Below are 22,276 nucleotides of genomic sequence, written 5' to 3'. Positions count from 1 at the left end.
CAGCACACATCAGTGCCAAGCGAGTCCAGTGTGAGTGCAAGAGCAGCTTGTTGTCCTGCTTGCAACAGCGGTTTAGAAAACTGACACTGCTATTCTCGACTCAAGTCTAGCTCATGATCTACAGCGGGTTTTTCAGCTAATGGGGTACGATTCGGCTGTGACGCCTGGTGTAAAACCAATGCACTGGGAAGAAGAGAGTAACGTTTTTATCCGACAACCAGGACTGATTACGCAACTTCTTGATGAAAACACGCAGACTTTGTGATGTTCAACGCAACTGCAGTCCTCAAACTCACTACCGTTCTTCGCTATTCATCATGCAAGGACTAGAGATATGTTTCTCAAGCAAGTACTTCAGAATTCCCGTGGTCACAGTTGTCCATATCTCCATTGAACTGTCCAAGAAACGTTTCCAACAGAAGACACGGAACCCCTATGTTTAAGGTCCCCATGGAGAGATTATCTCCGCTTTTTCTTCATAGAAGTAGATGAAAACTCCTATGAACACCAATCTCAGACATTGATCATCGAACCGCTAGGTTGACACTTCCAGAAAAGCGGCGCGTACAAATTGTCAATAACGTTTTCGAGTAATCTACTCTCTACGTGGTCAGAACGCGAATTCACTGACTGGAAAGTCCGTGGTTCGAACCCGACCTCTGCCTCTCGACTTCCCCTGTGTAGGCTTGGGCAACGTCGCAGTATCCCGATCCTCGTGCTTCGGGTGGCACGGCAGATGGCACCAAAAGGGGTGTTGCAGCTGAAGGATTAATGCTATTATATTTATACGTGTGTATAGCTGATTTATAAACGCCGGCCATTTTTCTCACAGTTAACTCAAGAGCACTCATGACATGCTTTTTTATAGGGTCGCGTTCTTGGAGGAAGAGTAGGCAATCTTGTCACCCCGATTCACTACACCTCACTACCGGTTTGTGACACTAGCTTCTATAAGTATAGTTATGGGTCACAATATGTCTCACCGTTTCTACACCAAGTTGATATCAGGAAACAGCCTATTTCCACCTAGCTGGTCTTTTTTCGGATATTGAAAACAGTCACGACAGCTTGACAGTCCATATTTCCTCATACGTGCCTAACCACCTACTTACTACATCAATTCCACAAGAATGTGTTCAGGTTGGATACATTTACGGTACCAGTGTTATGCTGGCAGCCATCATCCCCTTGGGTTTAGATTATCCTTATTTTAAACAACTTCCATAATCAGGTGCGATGTCTAGTCCCTATAGCGCTCTCATATCATCTTTCTTCCACAATGGAACAAGCACCGAATAGAAGCCCAGTCTGTTTGCTGCCTACAGAAAATTTTGAACTGTCTGCTGTCTTTTTATGCCTTTTTGTTGGTTGACTGTTCTTGGAGGCTTATTTACTTCATGCATGCTCTCTAGGAAAACCATTGTGGTCCCTTGTCTTTCCTTTTTAACGTTCCATTCAGGCTACTCCGTTCGCGGTCGGTAGAGTTACTTTTCACTGTCTAATCAACATTCAGTTCACCTGTTTCGCTTGTTTGCCGGATTGCCGTCTTTGACGTGCAACGTCGGTATTTTCGAATAAATACTTCTATTTACTAGAAGTCAGTCGATTGTCTAATTCGTCGACAGGTTGTTCAAACCAGATCTTACGCCTACATGTTTTCCTAATCCCAAACTTTTGTTATGCGAGATTTTCCTCCCGTACACCAGTTTACCTGAACTTTAAAGTCCAACTGCGTGTTTTCTGTTCTGTTGATGCAGGCGGACAAAACAAGGTTGCGCTTCAACTGATAATCCAACATGTGAACAAACGCCTAAAAGTTGTAAGTTTCTTTTGATCCCCATTCAGCCTCGTAAACCTTGCATTCTGGTCCAGCTTCTGTGTACCATTTTGAAGCATGAGTAGGCGGTCTTGAAGACCAATCAACTACGTCTTCCGTCCCGATTGAGACTCATCTGGTGGATGTAACAGGACTGGATTGCCGTAGGCTCACACTCGAAATTCACACTCAACTCCTATACCAAGTGGGCGGTAACTTCATCTCAGACCTTGTGGTCACGACTCTATAGCTACGTTGGCGTGACATATTCTGGTCGTATATTCGCATAATCCACCTATCTGCGCGACCGCCTTTCTATTTTCCCCATCTGGATTACTCATCACGCTGTGTTTCGTCATACAGTTCAGTTTTTGGGGGTATTGTCAGTGCCGTGAAACTTTCTGGGACAAATTAAATCGTCCTACAGTTTTCCCGGTTAACCTCACAGATGGACTATTCCGGTTCCGGCACGAAGCTGAAATGTCCGGGTGAATGATGGTCCGTCGAACAGCTCCTAGTCTCACTCTTTGATACAACCAAAGATACATAATATGCATACCTGTGCTTATCTAGATGACTGAACTGTCTCTAAAGTTCATCTACACTTGATAACTTTAGTGAACTATTACGATTGAGTTGTCCCATGCAGCCGGGTTAGACGCTTTTCCTGTCCATACAACTTCTGTTTACCGAAGGTTTGACTGTCAGTTTGGGTTTGTTCCCGTGCTTTAGACGCACAGAATCTCCATTTGAGAGAGCTGACCCTCCTTGTATGAGCGCGATCTCCTGTCAGTGTGGTGGTCTTCTTAGTAATGTTTGTTATCTATACTTTATTCCCAGCAAGGACTCACATCGCGCCATGCTTTGGCTAACTTCTATTCGTCTGGCAACGGAAATTCAGGTCAGGTCAACTGCTTGGGACCCTGGGGAGATTGCTCCACAGATGCAGAGGATGCGGATAAAAATGGTCTCACGGTACCTAATGGGAAGCAAAACGGGCATAATAACGGAAAGGAACTGGTTCTTCCACCACAAGTCCACGTACTCCCCTCAGTCCCACAGACCAGGGGCTTGCACACCATTGTTCGGGACTGCAATACAGATCAGGACGAATTTGTATTCTATTCAGAACGGTTGATGCGTCCACTTTGTGAATATGCCATGAATTTGTTGCCCCATATGGTAAGCTTTGTCCAGATTTTGTCCCTTTGTCCCCTCATCGTATGTATGAAGCTTGCAGCGTCCAAAAAGCAAATCTTTGGGTTTTAAGGGTAACGTCTACTATGCTGCTATACGAACTGAATTGTTTTGTGGCTGCGAGGCTCGGCCCTGTGAGCAGATGATCTGAGCCGTTTTCAGTATTTTAGCCACTATTATCTCGGAAGCATCTCTGATACTGGATTGTAAGAACGAATTTCTAACGAGGTATTTGGAAAATGGGTGCTTGATAGTGCATCGGACACTTCAGTCACCGATGAAATCCACCACTATCAAGTACAGTCGCTCAGCCATACACCGAGCAGTCAGTTCATCATCTGCCGAAACAAGTGTTCCCTATACCTCCTTAAATGACGCAAACTGTTAGGTGGTCAATCCAGTGTGACTGCACAAAGCATTAGGAAGGGAATTACGAACAGTATGGATGCTGTTGGTGCCTTCCAGGTGGGTTATCCGTGATCCTGTCTACATTTGGCGGGAGATGTTGTAAACCCTGACGCCTAACTAATGTCAGTGGCGTTTTTATTGTCAGTTTCTCTCCGGACTGTTTGATTGAGTGTGTTGTGGTGTAGGCACCTTTGAATGCTTGGGCTAGGCTAGCACTAAGTCCCCCCTCGTGCACTTTTTGTCGTATTCTCACTGTGATGCTTTAACCTAAGTTGGATAAACTGATAGCACTATTTATGATCGGTCACGGTATCAGATACACGGTACACACGCACATCGGCGTCGTTTCTGAAACTCGAAACAGAACCACAAGTACCTGGCTGTTCTTAATGTTGCCTTTTAGTTGAACAAGTGTTCCGGGAAGATGATGCAATGGAAATTCGCCTTACATGAAAATTTGAAGGTTAAAACAGCGCAGTGAAGTACGATGTTATAATCCGACGCTTCGGGACCCATTGGCATCTTTTTTCAAGAGTTTTACAACCGGTCAAAACGGGTCGACGTTATTTTTGCGTCGTTATGTCTTCTGATTCGTGTATTCCTTAGATCAGTTGTCAGTCAGACGAAACCAACGTGTGTGTATGTTAGCTCTCCGTGTGTGTACGCTTAAAAATGTGTACTTTGGTTGGAATGTGACCCCATTTGTTGTTATGTTAGGCTGGACATCTAGCCACCGTGTCTACTAAGGTTCGCAATAGGTCCAAGCCAGGTAGACAGGATGCTGGCATCATCACGACGGTTAGCACAGTTCGTGTTGATTCTTAGTGCTTCAGCGCACGTCCGTTCTACGTGCAACTTGAATCCTGACCGGAGCATTCGTGTGCCATCGAAGCCGATTTGATGGTTTGATTCGGTTGCGTTCAAGCTTTCTGAGCTCAGTTGGATTTCGTGAAGGGAAACGCGCATGCTGTTTGTCCCCCGTGATTCACGAATGGAGCTACCTGGCTGTCTAGCCTATGCCTGGACAGCCTAACCTTTGCACAGAGAATTTGGTAGATGCAGTTTGTGCTGTACTTTGATTAGAAAGGGTCCTAGCCCTCATAAGATATTTTATAATAGGTTGCCAATCCGAAAATGTTTTTATTATCCTAACCCCGAACTAACTTCTTGATTGAATCGAAAGTGCCCTTCCTCTAGGGTATTCATACATTGACCATCAGTCTTTCGTCTCCTTATCCCGTCGTTTCGGGTAGCGTTTTCAGGAAACCAGTCTCCCTCCGTAAACCAATTGTTCGCCCTCCATAGGTTTCGCTGGTTAGGCCATGTACTTCGTATATCGTAAGACCGGTTGCCTCTCAGAGCTTTCTTCACCCAACCGTGTGTCGGATGGAGACAATTCAGGGGTGGTCAGTCTATGGCTTGGCAAAGAGTCATAGAAGTTTGCCAATCAGCTCAGTCACTTTGGCAACCACTGTCTTCTTCTTCGGATGGTGACCCTGGGACGATATAAACTAATGGTAGTGATCCTGACAGGGATAGTTGTATCGTGCAGGTAATGACGACTCTAAATCAAGACTATTGGCTGCACTGCGTAGCTCTCTCATACCATACCATATCAGATAAACTTTCAGCGTCAACGAACTAAATAGACCGTCGCCTTCAACGCGTAGCCCTGATTCCCTCATTCTCCATATGCTCGGGAACAAAACTGTAGCAGTTGGTACCATTACACCCCGGCACACAGTTTGGAGCTAACAAACTGCTTACGAGTGTTTTTTGGATTTTATCCGAGAAGGAACTTCTCACTGAACACCACCATCAACCATGGGTTGCGAATTGTCCGAAATTTTTGGGACTAGTGTGGATTCAAGAATCAGTAACCTGTAGGTGCCCAACTTGCTGACACACGGGACCGACCACGTTATTCGTTGAATTTATGACAACATTTAGCCCAGTAGGCACAGCCGTGATACATTTTCGTGCTGTATACAACGAGGGTTCGGAACATCATTTCAAGGTCATTCCGTTGAGTTTCATTCAACGGGCGCGACACTGAATCATTCCACCAAAATGCTGAAAAGTCATAATCATTACTTTCCTTATCACACTTAACACTCACGAATGAAGTAGGCTACCAGAATGAGCGAACCAAACCAATCTAGGGCCATGAGTGATCAATGGACCAATGAGTGGTCTTGGGAGTGGATGTGCGACGGCTCTTAATTGGGATGCCAAGATACCGTCTCTCAGTGTTGAGGAATATGTCGGATAGCCCTTCTTTGAGGTATTTTTAAGTTGGTACGGTCCTTGTGCACAGATTGCATTGACTTGGTATGAACCAAATCGAACTCGGTCGAAAATTCCGTAAACAACTGTGTTATATGACAATTTTTGAAAAGCTGAATTTCATGCGTTGAGTAGTAACGGAAATTTTTTTAAAGTACAGTACTCCCAATAGCATATGAGGATAATACCCACACCATGTGACGAAATGTGGATGCAGGTTCACGCTCGTTATAATCAGTGTCCAACCATTCTCACAGGAAGATTAGGACAGCAAAGTACTTCGTGCTAAATCATGTCTGAAGCAGCATGAATCAAACATTATAACACGTTCCTCATCACCGAAACAGGGTACGATTTACGAATGAGCTGTTTTTGATGATGGTTCTAGGATACCACACATATTTTGATCATAGCCGACATTCCTTACGATCCGGAGTCACAAATTTCTGCCTGGTGTTGTTTCTGATAGTTTCAACTAGCATACACTGGTGATTTCCTTTTGTTCAACTGTTGGAATGTGTGACTGTTGAAATCGTCTGATCCTTTTCTATTGGCCTTGTCCATTGGAATCGTTTAGATGTCTATACTGTCATACGCAGCAGAACAGCTATCCACCACAAACCATATCAACATCAAAGTCAGCGCTAAATTTGGGGTTTTGCTTCTGTATCATCTTAGAAACCCGCTCTTTTTAGAGGATTATACTTGTGTTTAGCTCAGGCATTTGGAGGCTTCTATACTAACCAATTCTCAGTCATACAATCTGTTTAGTAAAGAAACACCGTCGATTTGGGGGATAGGATGAGCGACACGGATCAAAGTTTTTGGAGCGAATGATGCAGCACAATTTTTTGCATGTCTTAGATTATTTCTTTTCGGTTATCAGATTTAATTGTGAGGTAGCCCCACTCTAGAGCGGCAAGTGACTGGACCAAGCAAAACAGTCGTTATGGGGGCTGCTGTAAATCCCGCTTGCCCTGAATCAAAAGTGTATCTTAGCGTAACATTTACGTTAGTTTAATTTTTAAAGAAGTGGTCGCGTAGCCACCGGCGTGTGGACAATGACTCCTCGGTTGCCGTTACTAAAAACTGGCAGTATGAGGGCCGACCCAAAATGGTTACTCTGGCGTGTAAGATTTGCTTGTTTCAGAGGGAATCGCCGTATGAGGTTTTTTGCTGTTACATATTGGGAAACTAGGTCATCGTCGAATTCTTACTTTAGATGTCATTCTTTTAATACCTGACTGATGCCGACTACCCTCTTAGGCTGTTGAGAATGAATATCAAAACTTTAGCGCCCTGCCTAGTTTCATGTCACAGTTAGACGCCCCGGCTCTAGTTTCAGCTTGTTTATGCTGGACCAGTTAAGCGCTTTCGTTCACCGATACCAGTGCGAATAAGTGCAACGTCTTGAAAACTGACCTCACGGGCTGGTCTGCGTTAGAAGACTGTAATGCTATGAAATAATCATTTATTGCCTTGTTGTGCTTTCCAGTCTCGTCGCCTGCGCTCTGGTGCGTCCGTAAAGATGTAGCAAGACAACTTTGTGCAACGATACAAGCGTCTTGTAGAAACTAAGCATCGGACAGATGACAATGTCACACTATGAACGTGTGATATCGTCGAGTAGTCACACAGTCGCGACCACCTGTTTCACACATGCAATGCCAAAGGAAGGTGAAGCAACAGACTTGTCACGTGAACGCACGTGACCAAGTCACCGTCGGCCTGCAACACAGCAGTCTCCTTCCTCTATAAGTAATAGTGTTGTGTCGATCAGGCGTGGAACTAATTCGCCCGGAGTGTTTTCAGGGGTGGAATGAAGCATCGTTCTATAGTTTGCTAGGACAGAAATAATGCAGTCTTACTAAATTTCTCTCCTTGCATTGTTATGTTCATGCGCTCAACCATTTAGTTTGCTTCGTGGTTGTGAGGCATTACCCCAATGTGTCTTATAGCACTCTCTTTGAGGAAGTCAGCAACTTACTCAGTTTACTTTCTGACGACTCCCTCCTGAGACAGGATTGGTTGGTTGCGTTCATGGACCACATCTGCACGGGATATGGCAGTCCGAACCGAAACTAGAGTGGTTTGACACTCCTGTGAGTGTTGACGAGGCGTACATCCTTGGATCGTCACTTCGGTCAAAGGATTTAGTCACAGCAGCCAGTAAGACTTCCGAACACGGACTTTCTCGCATACATCCCCCTAGTTGTCTTCGTGGGAATATGCGATAACGAAGAAAAGCATATTCGTAAGAATCACATCCGTCTATGGAATGGTAATATATCCCATTCTTAAGCGATCAAGTAGTGTACAAGTATTCACGAACACTATTTCGACCTGTATCTTTCTGCATTCTGAACCGTGCGATTGCTGATGGATAGTGTTGATATTCGCTATTATTTTGATTTTATCCGAGTCTTCGTTTTCCCTGCAGCTGTCCAACGGTAGTCGAGAGAGCCCATCATCTAACTGAGTATGGGGTTTGATGGTGAGACCTGTCCCATAAGGCTACAACTACTCCAGTAGTCGTACTCCGATGACCGCTGCCTTTGGGACTAGACATTTGAGTGCTAGGCGTCGTGACAGTATCCGAGACTTTATAGGCCCGGGTCACGTCAATGAAAGTACCTCACGCTATGCCGGTTGCCGCTCTGATTGCGCCAACCCCAGCGCTCTGTTTTCTGTGCACAGTGGGACAGATAAATAAAAATCGGCCACTATTGCTGCCTTAACTCCTTCTTTGACAGCTCCTCTCGCACAATGCCTGATGATTTCGCTTTTGTACAACAGCTAAGCAAAAATAGCACTGTCCATGATTATGACCGGAATGGTTGATGCACCAACGTACCTTATGATTCAAGGGACATAGTACTCGCCTCCCTTTTTTCGAGGGATTTAAGGGATTCTCTTAGCTTATCACATCTTCCAAACTTTTGAATCATCAATCTTACCGGAAATTTTTCAGTATCCGTTCAACATTTACGCCGTATCTGTTACTTTAACCTGTCTTGGCGTTGTATAATAGGTATCTCGTTCTTATCATTTAAGTCAAGAAAAGGTTCTAGAACTATCCGCTCCTTTGAATCACGTCAAAAGTGAATGTTTCCATTGTAAATGACATTGGCTTACAACACAGTTACGGTGGGCGTCTATTCTTCGGACAACCAGCTAAGTCTCGCTTGCATTACAGATTCTTATCTGTATGGAATTCCTGAACTATGCGACTTCCTTCCAAATCTTGGTTACCGACTCAGGCCAATGGTGCTTGTATTGATATGAGCATAGAAGGGAATTCTTCGTCAAGGGACGACCTTACTCATTTTTGGCTTGCCCTCCTCCGGCGTTCAAGCAGTATAAATTAATTCTGCATCACTCTTCGGTATAAATGATTTAGAATGGAACGAAACTGGCGGAACGCTTCGCGAATCCCAGGATGGGTACCATTGTCTTATACAAGCGGTTTATATTAAGCGACATCTCACTGGACTAAATCAACCGATTCCAGAGCTGAGACAGTTGCGACAGCTCTTCGGAATAATGCCATCCTTGAAGGTCCTGTGTTTGTCACGCACGGTGATATTACTTTTTAAGAGTGCAGTGAATGCTTATGCAATCAGTTTTATCTCAGTGCTGCTGGAACACTTCCAATGTCTATCTGCGGCGCAGGAACTACGACCTGTTCCACGTCACATTTTTTGTAAAAGCTAAAGTCACTTGGTTAATACAATGGTAGGTATTGACTTTGGGTGTGCGTCGGGTTCTCCAAGGTCCACTCCTCGAAATCTGATCTAAAGTGTCAGTATTCTTGTTTAACGTTCTTTTGGCGTTCAATTTTCCTAAGATACGTTTGGTGCTTTTTAAATTTCAGGATGTCATCGTTGAAACTCCACAAGGTGTCCCATACCATGGTCGTCAGTTAGTTACCGGTACCCAGGTTTGTGGTGTCTCAATACTACGTGCCGGCGAGGCCCTGGAACCTGCTTTGTGTGCTGTCTGTAAAGATGTACGTTTGGGCAAAATCCTCATTCAGACCAATCCCGACACTTTTGAGCCGGAACTGCATTACCTTCGTCTGCCAAATGATATCAAGGTTAGTCAGCATGACTGTTTGTTTTTACCGTGACCGTTTTCTGTGACTGAAGCTAAGTGGTTAGGGTGCCAATTTACTGACCGGAAGGTCCATGGTTCGGACCCAACACTGACATCTCGACTTCGCCTGTCCGGACTTGGGCAATCTGGTATAAGTATGACAACTAGGCAGTGGAAGTGTTACAGCCGAACGTCGATTTCAGCTTGAATACGTATCTTTGTTTACTTGTCTTGAAACACTGCATCGGTGAACTTTGTGTGGCATCTAATACCATGCATTTTCTGCTTACCATCACGGCGCCATCCGAGAAAACGGTATTGTAATCGTACTGTAATCACACCATGTATGCTGCGCCGTACTGCGTTCCCGGACAGTTCGGCCGATTGCTTCCTTGCTGTTTCACCTACAAGACATTTTACTTACGCATTCCCGTAGACAGTCAGAATGAACGACATAGCAGTTATGTAAAGAGCATAACCCATTCTGGTTGACAACAGAGTCGATGAGACCCGTTGCAGTTGCAGTGGTCGTCCACTTGGTTGATGAATTCATATAAGTAGTTGACGCTATTCTCGGAATATTCTACCAAACGCCTCCTCATCCGCTCAGTATCACAGTCTTTTCACGGCTGAGACAATTACAATGTGCCCACGCACCCTCATCCTGTGCACTTAGAAAGCGTTCACACGCTCGTCAAATATTTTGTTTTCTGATCACTTCCGGAATGGGCTGGTAGATTCTGATGTAAGAACCGGTTTGTTTCTATCCACGGAATTCGCTTTATCTCGGTTGTGACTGCTTTTACCATCCGGATTTGGTTTTATAAGCTGTGAATTCGCATTCATAGGAAGACGAGATCGGTAGAACATTAGTGCTCGTCAAATTTTGTTCTGAACTTGAAAATGGACTGTGTTACGCTTTGTAGGATTCGAACAATCTAGCACAAAAATCTGCCACGCTGGGTGTGACCGTAGCAGGATGCATTTCCGGCCATCGTCTCGTGCAGTCTTTAGTTGCGTTCCAGTTTTTCTCACCGTGATCACTATGTTGACATCGCATAGCATAGCGCAGATGCTATGAACAATGATATTTCAACCAAATGGCAATGTGAGCATCAACATGAACTGCGATATCAGATAAATAATGCGTTGGATTCATTCGTTGAGGGGATTTTTTTGGCACAAGTGGAAATCACGGAAGATGACACAGTCGTACTGATTAATGTTGCGTCCTTTGCTGCTTATTCCAGCAATGCGTAAAGGTAAGTACTAATACGAGACCAAGACACTGCCCTTACAACATCGAAAATTCAAGGTCACGCACTATCACTGCGCATGACTTTTCGGGTCGCTGATTGGTTACGCGTTTGGTATTCGTTCATTCATACCAACGCTTTTAAACATTGCTGTATATTGCTAGGAAGGAATTTTTCTACACAGTGTTTCTCCCCATGCGTCCCTGTTCGTTCGAACAGTCTCCCTAGACCCATACCAAAGACATCCTGTTCCAAATGGCTTATTTACCCCCAATAGAAAATATCTCAATACTTTTGTCTCCGGATTTGCCAATGAATTATCAGGTTGTCAGGCAACAGCCAGTGCAAGTTCCTTACAAGAATTTCCTTGTACAGCGAACACGTACAGAACTCAAAGGTGACTGCCCTACGGAGTAGTTTCACGAAAGCGTGTCACTCACTATTTGGGGGATAGCAGAGTGGTTTCATCGCACTACGGAGATGCCAGATCGCACACATTGATGCCATGTAAATTTAGTGAAGTACGGGAGCCGAGCTACTACCAAGTTACCTAAGCCTGTACCGGAACAGTTAGCATGTACATGTTGGACTTTGGTGTACTTGTGGTGTGACATTTCGGGTCCCCTGAATCAAACTCAAAACAGGAGTCAAAACAGCCAGCGCCTTGTGACACCAAGTGTATAGGATGTTGCTCCGTACCTCATGAATATGAACTTTAGGTTATCACTCCTCCTTTTGTATACGAGCGATATTGTTCGGTGCGAGTGTGCGAATGTTTTTTTCCTGATAGAATGGCCCAACGAACGAGTGATAAAAATCGTCAGTAATGTTAGTGTCACGATGATTCTTGCTCTCAGTCCAATCTTTCGTGCGGTCTACAAGTTATTCGGTCTATTTCGGTTGCCTTTTTCGCATTCCTTCGTGCTCCATAAGACGTTTTATTTCCAGCACATGCTACTTTAACACCCCGGAAACAGTGCGCAAAGGTTGTCGGTTTTCTCACATGCCCTGTCTGGTTCATATTTAACGAGTTCCGCACATCACTATAACGAGCGCTTGTTCCAGGCGGTTTCTCTCCCATGTGTTTTGCCGCTGTCTATCACTAGGACTGTTTTGTCATCCTCATGGATTCAACAGTCTCTACTGGAGCGGCTGCCATTATGGCCATGCGCGTGTTGGTGGAACATGATGTCCCCGAAGAGAAAATCATTTTCATTTCTCTCATCATGGCCTTACAAGGAGTGCGTAACATCGCCTATACTTACCCAAAGGTAATTTCCGTATTTTTGTCTTTTCTGATTGTCATTCCCGAGTGATTGCTCAGTGTTGAAATGTGGAATCTCAGGAGCCAGAAAACGTATAGGCTGTCTGGGGGTGTATGTGGGAAGGTATTGGTCTATAGTTTTAGCTTATCGTGTCCAACTGGATTGGGGTAGCCTACTAGATATCCTGCGCGGGTATTCACGGCACATCCTCTTGTGTTTGGGAACCGAGCAAACAGACAGATTGTAGTTGATTTTGATTGATAGTCTAGAGCATTCAGCCATCCGTGGTTCGGTGGGGGGGGAGATTTATCCCATCTTAATAAAGAAACCCACTACCGCATCCTTTCAAGACCGGTCTAATGTTGATTCTTGAATGCAAGTACCGTTTATGGTTGCTGTTTCATATTACAAAACTTATCAAGTATGGCACATCAATGTCAACATTCACTAAACAGGTGGCATACATTATGCAGACTGGACACACGCGATGGGCTTGTGTTGGTTGACTGGAAGTCAGTTAGCATTTGGCATTTAAACGTTTGCCATCGGTGGTAAGCCAGGGAATACGAGCGAACTTATCTAGTCTCTAAAGTTTACTTATACACCAGCTAATTAGTTTAAGCTCTGTGCCTCGCTATTTGGTGCACTTTCCCTAAAAGCACAGACTGTTTTTTAGAAAACTTGAGGAAACTACAGCACGCCTCCAGAGACGGACGGGCAAATCGTTTGATATTTTTGGCCTTGTGAGATCCAACTTGATGGAGTCCATGAGGACATACAAGCAGTTTTGAGAAAGGGCTTCGCGGGACTTCAATTTTTTTTAATCCCATCTGGCTCACTTCAGAAGCGACAAGTTTTCCAATAACGCTATGGATATCACAACTTCTTGCACCATATAAGGATCATTCTCAACAAAAGTAGGATGTTTTAAGGGTTGTGTTGTTTATTGATAATAATGGCATTAGTAGGCTCGCGTACCTTCCGTCCTGAACTCCCTAGTTCCGGCCCGGAATGTCAAAATGTTCCTGTTCGCATAAACGAACCATGATGGCACCGCAAATCCTATGGACTCTATGTGCCGGGTGCCTATTCAAACAAACGCTATCACAAAATGTTTAGGTGACTCGGGGAACATCTGCTGTGGTGCATATTAAAAAAAGATGAATTCGGCCCTGTTGTTTTCGGAAAAAATATTCATAATTTCCGCTCCCACGTGATTTTGGTGTCGCTTCAGTAAGTTCATATGGAGCTGGAGCCTTTCTGACGCAGTGATCCTATTGTGCTGACAGTTTTTGTGGATGAAAAGATAGTTCCCACATGGATAGGGGATCTTGCAAAGGAGAGTTACTAACCCCGGTGTTCCACAACGTTATTATCAGAAGTTGCCTTGTACATTCGAGTATTTACTCTTCTGGTTGACCCAAGAATTTGTGCATATGAGCTACGCCATGGTTAAACCAGCCAGGCTGTTCCTGAGGATCGGTATTTGTTTGGGAGTACTGGCCTCTGAGGAAGGACATGACACGTGTACCCGTGTGGGACCCAATCATCCGTATCCATTGATAAGCAAGTAAAAGATCCGCTGAGGACGAGAGTCGACTTACTGGTTTACGGGCAGCAATAAAGTTGGCGTGAGTTTTGGTTAGGTTCAGATGCTTTCCGGTAATACCATAGCGGGTTCCGAGCTGCTTGTGGGTTAATTGTCCCGTTGGTTCACACTTAAACCAAAATTTCAATTTTCAGTGAATTTGTAATCCGTGCCTAGGACACTGAAGCAATCCAAGCGGTTGGCGTCTGTTGAGGACGCTATAACTTACATTCTTAACACTGGAAATCATTCCGCATCATGCCAGCTGGGAGGAGCTTAAACCATCATGATTCGTAGTTCGAGATAGCTCGGTGGTTAAGGCGCAATATTAAGGACCGGAAGTTCCGCTGTTCGAACCCAACCTCAGCATCTTAGGCTTTAGAAGCCTGGCAGTATCGCTGCCCTCGTGCACTCTTCCGTTAGTATGACAGCAAGGCACTGAAAGGATGCTACAGCTGAACAATGTTTGGGGGCAAGGAAAGCTCAGAAGAGGAGGTTGAGCGGAGCCTACTCAGTGAAAGCCAACGCGATAATTCACAAGGCCTGACAGAAGGCGCCATCAGTGTGTTAGGACTGTTGCTATACCACCTGATTATTTTGCGTTTGTGGACACGGTTTTGCACCTCAGTAAGGTCGAAGGAATTTTGAGGAGCACCATAATGAGGCAATCTAGGTTTGATTGTCCAAGTCCGGACACTGACACGCACGGCAGCTCTTGATTCCGGTTCTTAAATGCTGGCCAGGGAGGTTGCTTTTAGATGATAGACTCATTCTTACAGAGGGGATTGTCACTAGTTTGAAAGGTATTGATAAGCATGTACGTTCTTTATATATCTCTGTCACTTGTGTTTCACCTTTTTATACGTCCACGTGACAAGCGCTTTCGCTTTGATACTCACAGGCCCACATTGTCACAACGGCCGTGGATAGCGGCCTGAATGACCAGTACCACATTCTGCCAGGCGTCGGGAACTTTGGTGACCGATACTTTGGTACTTCGGACGACTACAAAAAGTGCAACGTCAGCCCGTAGTAATGCTATGTTATTTTCAGTCTGATCTACTTTATTTGTTCAAATATATACCCCTCCGGTGCTTTTGAGTTAGAGATCCTGTCCTGGACAACCACACTTCACTTACTGACCGTCATTTCACCACACACTACTGTCCAGATAGAGTCAACATTGCAATTCTTGTTATTGAACCCTCCGACATCCCGATTAACCTTAACTCAAGAAAGCATGCTCTGTTTTCCCGAATAACATTTTGGAGTCATTTTTATCTTCAGCTATCTTTTGAAACATTTTCTCCTGGATGAAGTCTTTACGATTAGCCAATCAGCATCCTTCGAGTATACTCGTTCGTCGTCGATCTTTTCTCTCTTCAACTGGGGCCACAGATATACTTGATGGCTGGGTGCGGGAATTCTGCCGAAAGTGGTTTTCTAAACTGTCGTCCATGTACACCATGCTGACCTGCTTCATTTTAGCTAGTAGCCTCTTTGTTCGATTCCTTCTTAGTTTTTTCGAGCTCCCAATCGTCAAGTGGAAGTCAAACTGGAGCATTTTCATTAACTTCACTCTGGTCCCATGGTTAGTCACCAAACGTCTTTTTATGTTGGAACGCCCTTTAAAGTCGCCGCTATCGCCCTGTTTCGTATTGTGCAGAAAGTGTATACGGATGAGTAATACATCAAGCCACGCCAGGACTGCTGTCAGGTATTCCGGCCCCTGAAGCCAAAACTCTATCAGTTATTCGGCTAATGTAGCAAGTCCGGGCTGGCAGAGGCAATATAAAGAAAACATATCTAAAGCGGAATTCGTTTCACTTGAAAGCGATGCCTGGGGTAGCTTCAGCGGATTACGGGGTATTATCAACAGTCCTTAGCGTAACTTACAGAATTGGTACAAGTAGATAAAGCTGAATTGGTTATGGATTATTGATCGTTCATGTTAGAAACTTGTCACTTACCTTTGGATTTTGGTGACTACGTGATCAGGTGAACTATAAGGTCGTTATCGCTCATCACACTGGTCATGTTTGGAGAATCCCGGTGACGAAAATAATCTGCCTCCTCAGTGAATTACACAACTTGACTATTGGTCGACTGTTTTTTCGTGTGCGATGTTCTATAAAAAGAATTAGGTGGTGGAAAATCGGAACCATGTAACGTCGCTCATTTCCACCGAACTCGTCATACTTATATAGTCATAAGCTAAACTGTTAAGACAACTGAAATAAGTCACGTCAGCACGCGCCCAGACATAGAAAAAGTACATGTCCAGAGAGTGACGAATCCCCAAGGTCACCATCGGTTCGACACGTACGGAAAGCAAGTGCGCTGGTGAAGCCCACCAAACAAGGCTTAGCAACATACGACCAGCGGAGTGGGCCTGAAAGTGTTCACGACCGGAACATCGCCATTTGCTGTACGGAGCGAACGGTCATGTTTGGCCATTTAGTCATCCTATATATTACGCAGACGCTCTGTGTGTTTTGTCCTGGCAATACGACCGTGTCCCCAGTTCTCTGTCTTCTTCCTATCGCGTAGTCTGGCAGGCTCAGTGCAAGCGTAACCACAGACGGCCACCGCAAGATACAACATCACCTGGATATTATCATCTTTATTTTTTGACTATAACGATAAGGTAGCACCAGATACAGAGTCCTTGAGTCGCTTCACTCTAGTGCTACTTGGGAAGTGAACCCATCCGCGTAGGATTCCGAAACGCCCCACCACACAGGAATTATCATGCGAGCGTTAGTGAGATCAGTTGTCTTGCTCATTGATCAAGATTTTTAACTCAGACCTACAGGTCTCTTGACCCTTTCTCTGTGGTTGATCGGCTGTCTTAGGCGGGATTCTTGTCACAGTCAGTGTTGATCTGGTCAGGCAGTCTATTTACTCGTAAGTGATTATGGAATCCAAAGACTTTTTATCCAGACCACGCGTTTGCCCAACTACACACCAATTAAGATAAGCATTCAACTCGTTTTTGCTCTGGTTGGAACTCATTAGCAGCGTCTCTTTGAGGGTTGTCGGGATCGTAACCGCGGTCGCATGACACTCGAGGCGATCATACCCTCGATTTTCTACCCGTCCGTGACAATCGCATCTAAAATAACAATGGTGGCCACGTGTAAGTCTTTCTGTATTTAATTCTCTTGCAGGTGGGATACTGGCCTACTTACAACTTTCCCCGTGTTGACCTTCGTTTATCAAAGTTCATCTATTGCAGCCAGTCATCTGTTGCTATAGCGTCATCAGATCTATTTGTACCACTTCGTGCTTCATGCAATTTTATATTAATTCCTTGGGAAAGAAAGTGCAGTAACAACACCAGAGGTTTCAAACTCGCCAGCTTTTTGTGCTACTCGTTGGAGTAGTTCCGTTCAAACCCGATTTGGTTTCTTACCTTGGCCGTAGCTAGATTGTCATGGGTACTTTGAGAGTCCGGAATTTTTCAGCTGCGTCCGGCTTACGCAGAGTAATTGTTTGAGGAGAATGCTCTGCTAAAAATGGTAGTAAGCGGAGCGAGTGGGTCTTGTGGGCCTTGAATGTCCGCACTCTGCAGCCGCCGATTCTGAGTCGCAACATGGAGAAGTTTGGTGCGGCCCCAGCAGAATATCACTGATGAATCCGCTGCGCACTCCGTGTTCTGTGTATTGTAGTAGCATAATGGAATGCTCCATAACCATATTACTTAACAATTAACAGTTCTGTAGCATGTCGGATTTTTTTGGGAAAAGGTCGTTCTGAAGGAGTTTTTGGGGTTATAGATACATCTGCCTCGACCAGGAATAACGAATATGGTTATAGTGACATCATCTAATATACAGCAGTGTGGCGCCAAGTCATCTGTCAAGGTGACTGTTCTTTGACAGTAGATGATGACTGATGTCGGTGAAATCACAATGTCGACTGATATCCCTACTTTGATTAAATAAATCAAGAAAGAAAATCAAGTTCTATATAGCTGCCTTCACTAAAACAGAGTGCCTGTATTATGTCACATCGCTTCACTTGAACAGTGGCAGTGAGGGATTCGAGCTCGAACGAAGACTAGCACTATTAAATGGTTTTTGTTAGTGGAGAGTTTTGTGTGCTTCAGGCACATTTGCTTGCAGTACAAAGATTCACTGTGAGTTCACATACGGTTACATTGAAGGGTTGGAGTAATCTTTTTTTCACTCAGGTGACGTAGTCGAAATATCACGCCTGTTTTTTGGCTAATTACCCCCAGAATATGCTACCACTTCCTACCGTTTTTCAAGCCCGATGAACAGACCTCGAGTTGATTGTTTGAATGAAGATATTTGTTGAAAAATTCCAGAGTAAACTGGAAAATTTGGTTTCTACTTTCTGGTATGCTGGGACGGGCCCAGTTTCCTCCTGGCTAGTGACAATTAACACCTAGGCAGAAAAATTCCAGAGTATACTGGAAAATTTGGTTTCTACTTTCTGGTATGCTGGGACGGGCCCAGTTTCCTCCTGGCTAGTGACAATTAACACCTAGGCATCATGCCCTTTCATATTTAGTCTGTCCTATTGATCCGTTATTCCGAGTTTAGAAAACATTAGCCTTGCGTATGGGGCGGTTTATGTGTGATCGAAACAAACCCTAACAGTCAATTTTATCCAAGTGTTTCATGTTCTGTTGATGATCTGCACCTCAGGTATCTGGGACACCGTGTTTTCATTCGATTCAGCAATCGTTCAATTTATAAAAAAGGCCCGTGTTCTAATCAGTCATTCATTCTCAGCCTGCATGGTATGGAGCGAAGAGGTACCTCAGTTTCAGCGAACAACTATGACAGAACATGGGCGCACGTCAATGCGAAAAGCAAGCAACCTCTCATTCTTGGCTACAAAATGCATTTCTGCGAAGGAACATCAGCGTCAAATTCTCACGTGGACCGCAATTTGTCCGTTTATTGCTTTGATAATCACCCTATGTAGCCAAATGAACAAATATATTAGCGCATTCAAATAACTGAATATTGCTATGAAATTATTTGAAAATCAGCGAGCAATGCAACATTAATCAATCATTCTGTTGATTGGTGGCTGACTTACACGGGTTGTTACGCAACGGCTTATATTAGCTGAGTTTCCAGAGAGCAAGTGTTATTGAACACATTCGACAAAAGTGAGTGGAAACTAATAGACATGTAGTTAATCTACCATCACATTCTATCACTTTATTTCTAAGACCGTCATGAGATCTGTCTCCTCTTAAAGAGTCGCTTGTTAGTAACATCGATGGCACCCCGTTTTATCGTCGCTGATCAGCTGACGGAACTGCAATTCATCTCTGCTGAAATGTAGGCTTTACCAAAAACTGGTTATGCATTAGTGCAAATCGTCCAGAACATGAAAGGAAGAACTAACAGAGTACTAAGCAGATTTGAAAATGCAAACGGTCACATAAAGTTATGTTTGTGCTGGATGACTTCTGTTCTGTTGCACTGAGACAATAAACTTCTTACCATTACACTCGATGATGGAGCGGTTGAAGAAGCACTGTCATCGATGTAAGTATCGGTACACTCATCTACCCAAATTAAGCATCCGGAATGCTGTGGAATCTCTACTATATGGATGGAGCGAATGCTTGTAAATGTATCGAGCTTGTGGCTTTACAAACACCACCTTCATTAATTGGATGACAGAGGTTCAGCCCTCATGATAGAAATTGCGGACATTCTTTTAGTTGTTTGAACCCTCCCAGGATATATATGAAGGAAAGGTAGGTTCCGTACATTTGAACTACTGGGCTCCTGGCCAAGTGTTCTATATGATTTTCACACCGCGACGCTTGAACGATTCTTATAAAAAAGTCCTGACAGGCTTCTAATTGTTACGGAAATGCTGTGATATCCTGGTGGACTGCGCTCTGGGATTTTTGCACGAGGTTAGATTCCACATGCGACAGCTTAACTTCACATTTAATCATTTCTGGACTTCTCATTCTGTCATTCTATATATTAATTAACAGATGTAGCTGTTCAAATAGATAAATTAGGAAATCCAGGGGGTTTTGATTTCGCTTTCTGTCACTTTTAGCCAGGTTGATGAGTAGACTTGTGGGTTTAAACCTGGAGGGGACAGTTGTTTCCAGAAGGATTGTGTCAGGATTCTGCGTTGGCCATTACAAGTCCATTTTAGCGCGCATTAGGAGCATATGACTTTCATTTTACTCATCTCGAAGCAGAATCGTTCAGGAAGGTTTACTTAGTTTTTGTTGTGAGGAAGACCTTTCAAGCAGTTCAACGAGCCGACCGTCCTCATCTGACAAGATATACTCGTTGATCTCCGGATCCCCTTATGGTGCCAGTTTTTGACTTACGAAAAAGTGCGCTGACGACATGTTGCAACTAGCTCACATTTGCTGTTCTACTGAGGGATAAAAATCCTCAAACACTTAATCGCCTTCGTGTTAGCGCAGCTTTCAGAGAAACGTTAAACAGTAGCAAGATTAAAATTATAAGAATGAATGGTATATAGGCCATTGATAAACAGCCAGAGCAATACCCTTGGGAGAGCCAGCGCTGTAGTTAAAGCACTGTGTTCATCTGAACAGTCAGAATAAGACGGTGAGGACAACAATGTTGCCGGATAAATTTAAATTCATACATTCTGTTCTGCTGAAGTATGTGTGAAAAAGAGTGAGATGCATGATACAATGCAACTTACAACAGTTCTGGAAAAACGTGGCCGGTGATAAATCCATGACATTTTCAGAATGAACTTCAGGCCGTCCTGAGTAGAGAGGATAGGTTTAAGGAGATCAATCAATATGGCCTCAAATAGCTCCGACGTCTGTGACCGCATGGTTCACGGCAAGACCCAGAACAGTTAGTTCTTTTCACCTCTGTGACCCACGTCGATTAGACGCCTAGTGATTGACGATTTGACCCTGGATTTGCTGGCGTCCTGTTAGGGCTAGTTGACACAGAAAGGAGCTCTTGAGCACGTGTTCCTTTGCATGCGTTTGAACTCTCTTGTCATCCCTGTCAATACACTTCACATCACAAGTGCACGTGAACTGGCCAATGCAATGAGATGTAGATAAAACTGAAGTGACTGTCGGTGTGGCATAGCCCGTGTATGTGATCTTGCACACAACTGTGCTGTATTGTAGGTCTTGCGCAAGGATACGTTCAACCACCCTTCAAATCAGACTGAAAGCATTCTCGCCAGTATGAGAAACATCATTGTGGGTGTTATTTTTCAGTACGTGGAAGTTACCTTGGGTTTACCATTTGGAGCCATATGCTCGCTGATGAAGCGGTCGGGGTAGTTATTTCACTGCAGTGCAACAACTTTCAGTAACTCGGTTTCCTCCCCAGGATAGCTGTTATCCTGTATAAACCGCCGTCATTCAGACGGTCCCAAATATGGCTGACATATGAGAAGCGCTATAGAAAGAACACATGTAGTTCTGCAAGCCTCCATTGAAGCATTGCATTCTGGCAAGCGAAAATTGGACCATTTTTACAAAATCGAATGATACGGGTGTGCTTATGTCCGCAGGATGAACAGATAAATTCGCAGCAGAATAGTTGATCACAAGAGGATGAGTGAAGTTGGGGGTGGCAGAACTAGAGAAGTATAGATTTTGTTATTTGCTTAACCTTAGGCTTGTTTTGAATTTGTTTGCATTGATGGGATGTTTCACAGATGAGTGGACCTGAACAGCCCCACTGTATGTATTCCAAGGTCAGAACGACTGTGAACGCTAACCAACCCAACAGATAAAACGTGATCAGCCTGAAACACAAATGGATTGGGATATACTGCATGACACGCATTATCTAATAACTCACTCTGGGTTCGTTTATAAGAGCGCCAACGAAAAATTTTCATTCCGGATAGCAGTGAGTCGAAGTTTAGTTGGTGGGTACTTTTCTGCAACGCAACCGTTTTTAACCAAACTAACCCGATGCATCGGCTGCGAAACGCATGAACTTCAGGAGCTATACCGGGTTGTATAGTCATGTACAACTGTATTTCATATCGACAAAGCCCCATCTGCTCCTTCAGGGTACAGCGAAAAGAACTCCTGAAAAGGAACACGTGCGTACATACGGGGTATTGTCCACGCATTTGCGAAACGGTCACACGCGGGTCGCAGGAGACTCGGATGAAATTTCATTAGCATTCTTCAGACACGAAAGGGGAAACCCTCTGAGGAATTAAGGTGTATATGTATAGCGTCAAAACACGGATTCACGGATTGATACACAGGATCGAGGCTTTTGCCCAAGTTTCCCGGGTCGGTTTTGTTCTTGTCGGTCAGTGGCTGTCGTTCACTTGAAAGGCACAAGTGAAAAAAGGGTGTAGCACTGCTCTTTATGTTCTC

At 44.3% G+C, this 22,276-nt stretch overlaps 2 protein-coding genes across 2 annotated transcripts in view; one reads left to right on the top strand and one right to left on the bottom strand.

The window, feature by feature from the left end:
- Positions 1–15,277, top strand: part of T265_04764 (hypothetical protein) — a gene marked incomplete at both ends in the record, with an annotated part of 33,326 nt that extends 18,049 nt beyond the window's left edge. The window contains 5 exons of the mRNA XM_009169589.1: positions 1,758–1,819; positions 2,657–2,998; positions 9,582–9,803; positions 12,165–12,329; positions 14,813–15,277. Of these exons, the coding sequence (XP_009167853.1) occupies positions 1,758–1,819; positions 2,657–2,998; positions 9,582–9,803; positions 12,165–12,329; positions 14,813–14,944 (923 nt within the window). The remainder of the gene's footprint in view (positions 1–1,757; positions 1,820–2,656; positions 2,999–9,581; positions 9,804–12,164; positions 12,330–14,812) is intronic.
- The window catches only part of T265_04763 (hypothetical protein), a gene marked incomplete at both ends in the record, with an annotated part of 41,650 nt that continues 24,225 nt past the window's right edge, over positions 4,852–22,276 (bottom strand). The window contains one exon of the mRNA XM_009169588.1: positions 4,852–4,917. Coding sequence (XP_009167852.1) covers positions 4,852–4,917 — 66 coding nt within the window. The remainder of the gene's footprint in view (positions 4,918–22,276) is intronic.

This window comes from Opisthorchis viverrini, assembly GCF_000715545.1.
Source record: "Opisthorchis viverrini unplaced genomic scaffold opera_v5_82, whole genome shotgun sequence".
In the NCBI taxonomy this organism is placed as follows: domain Eukaryota; kingdom Metazoa; phylum Platyhelminthes; class Trematoda; order Opisthorchiida; family Opisthorchiidae; genus Opisthorchis; species Opisthorchis viverrini.
Note: the sequence above shows the minus strand (reverse complement) of the source record. Positions and strands in the feature narration are given on the sequence as shown.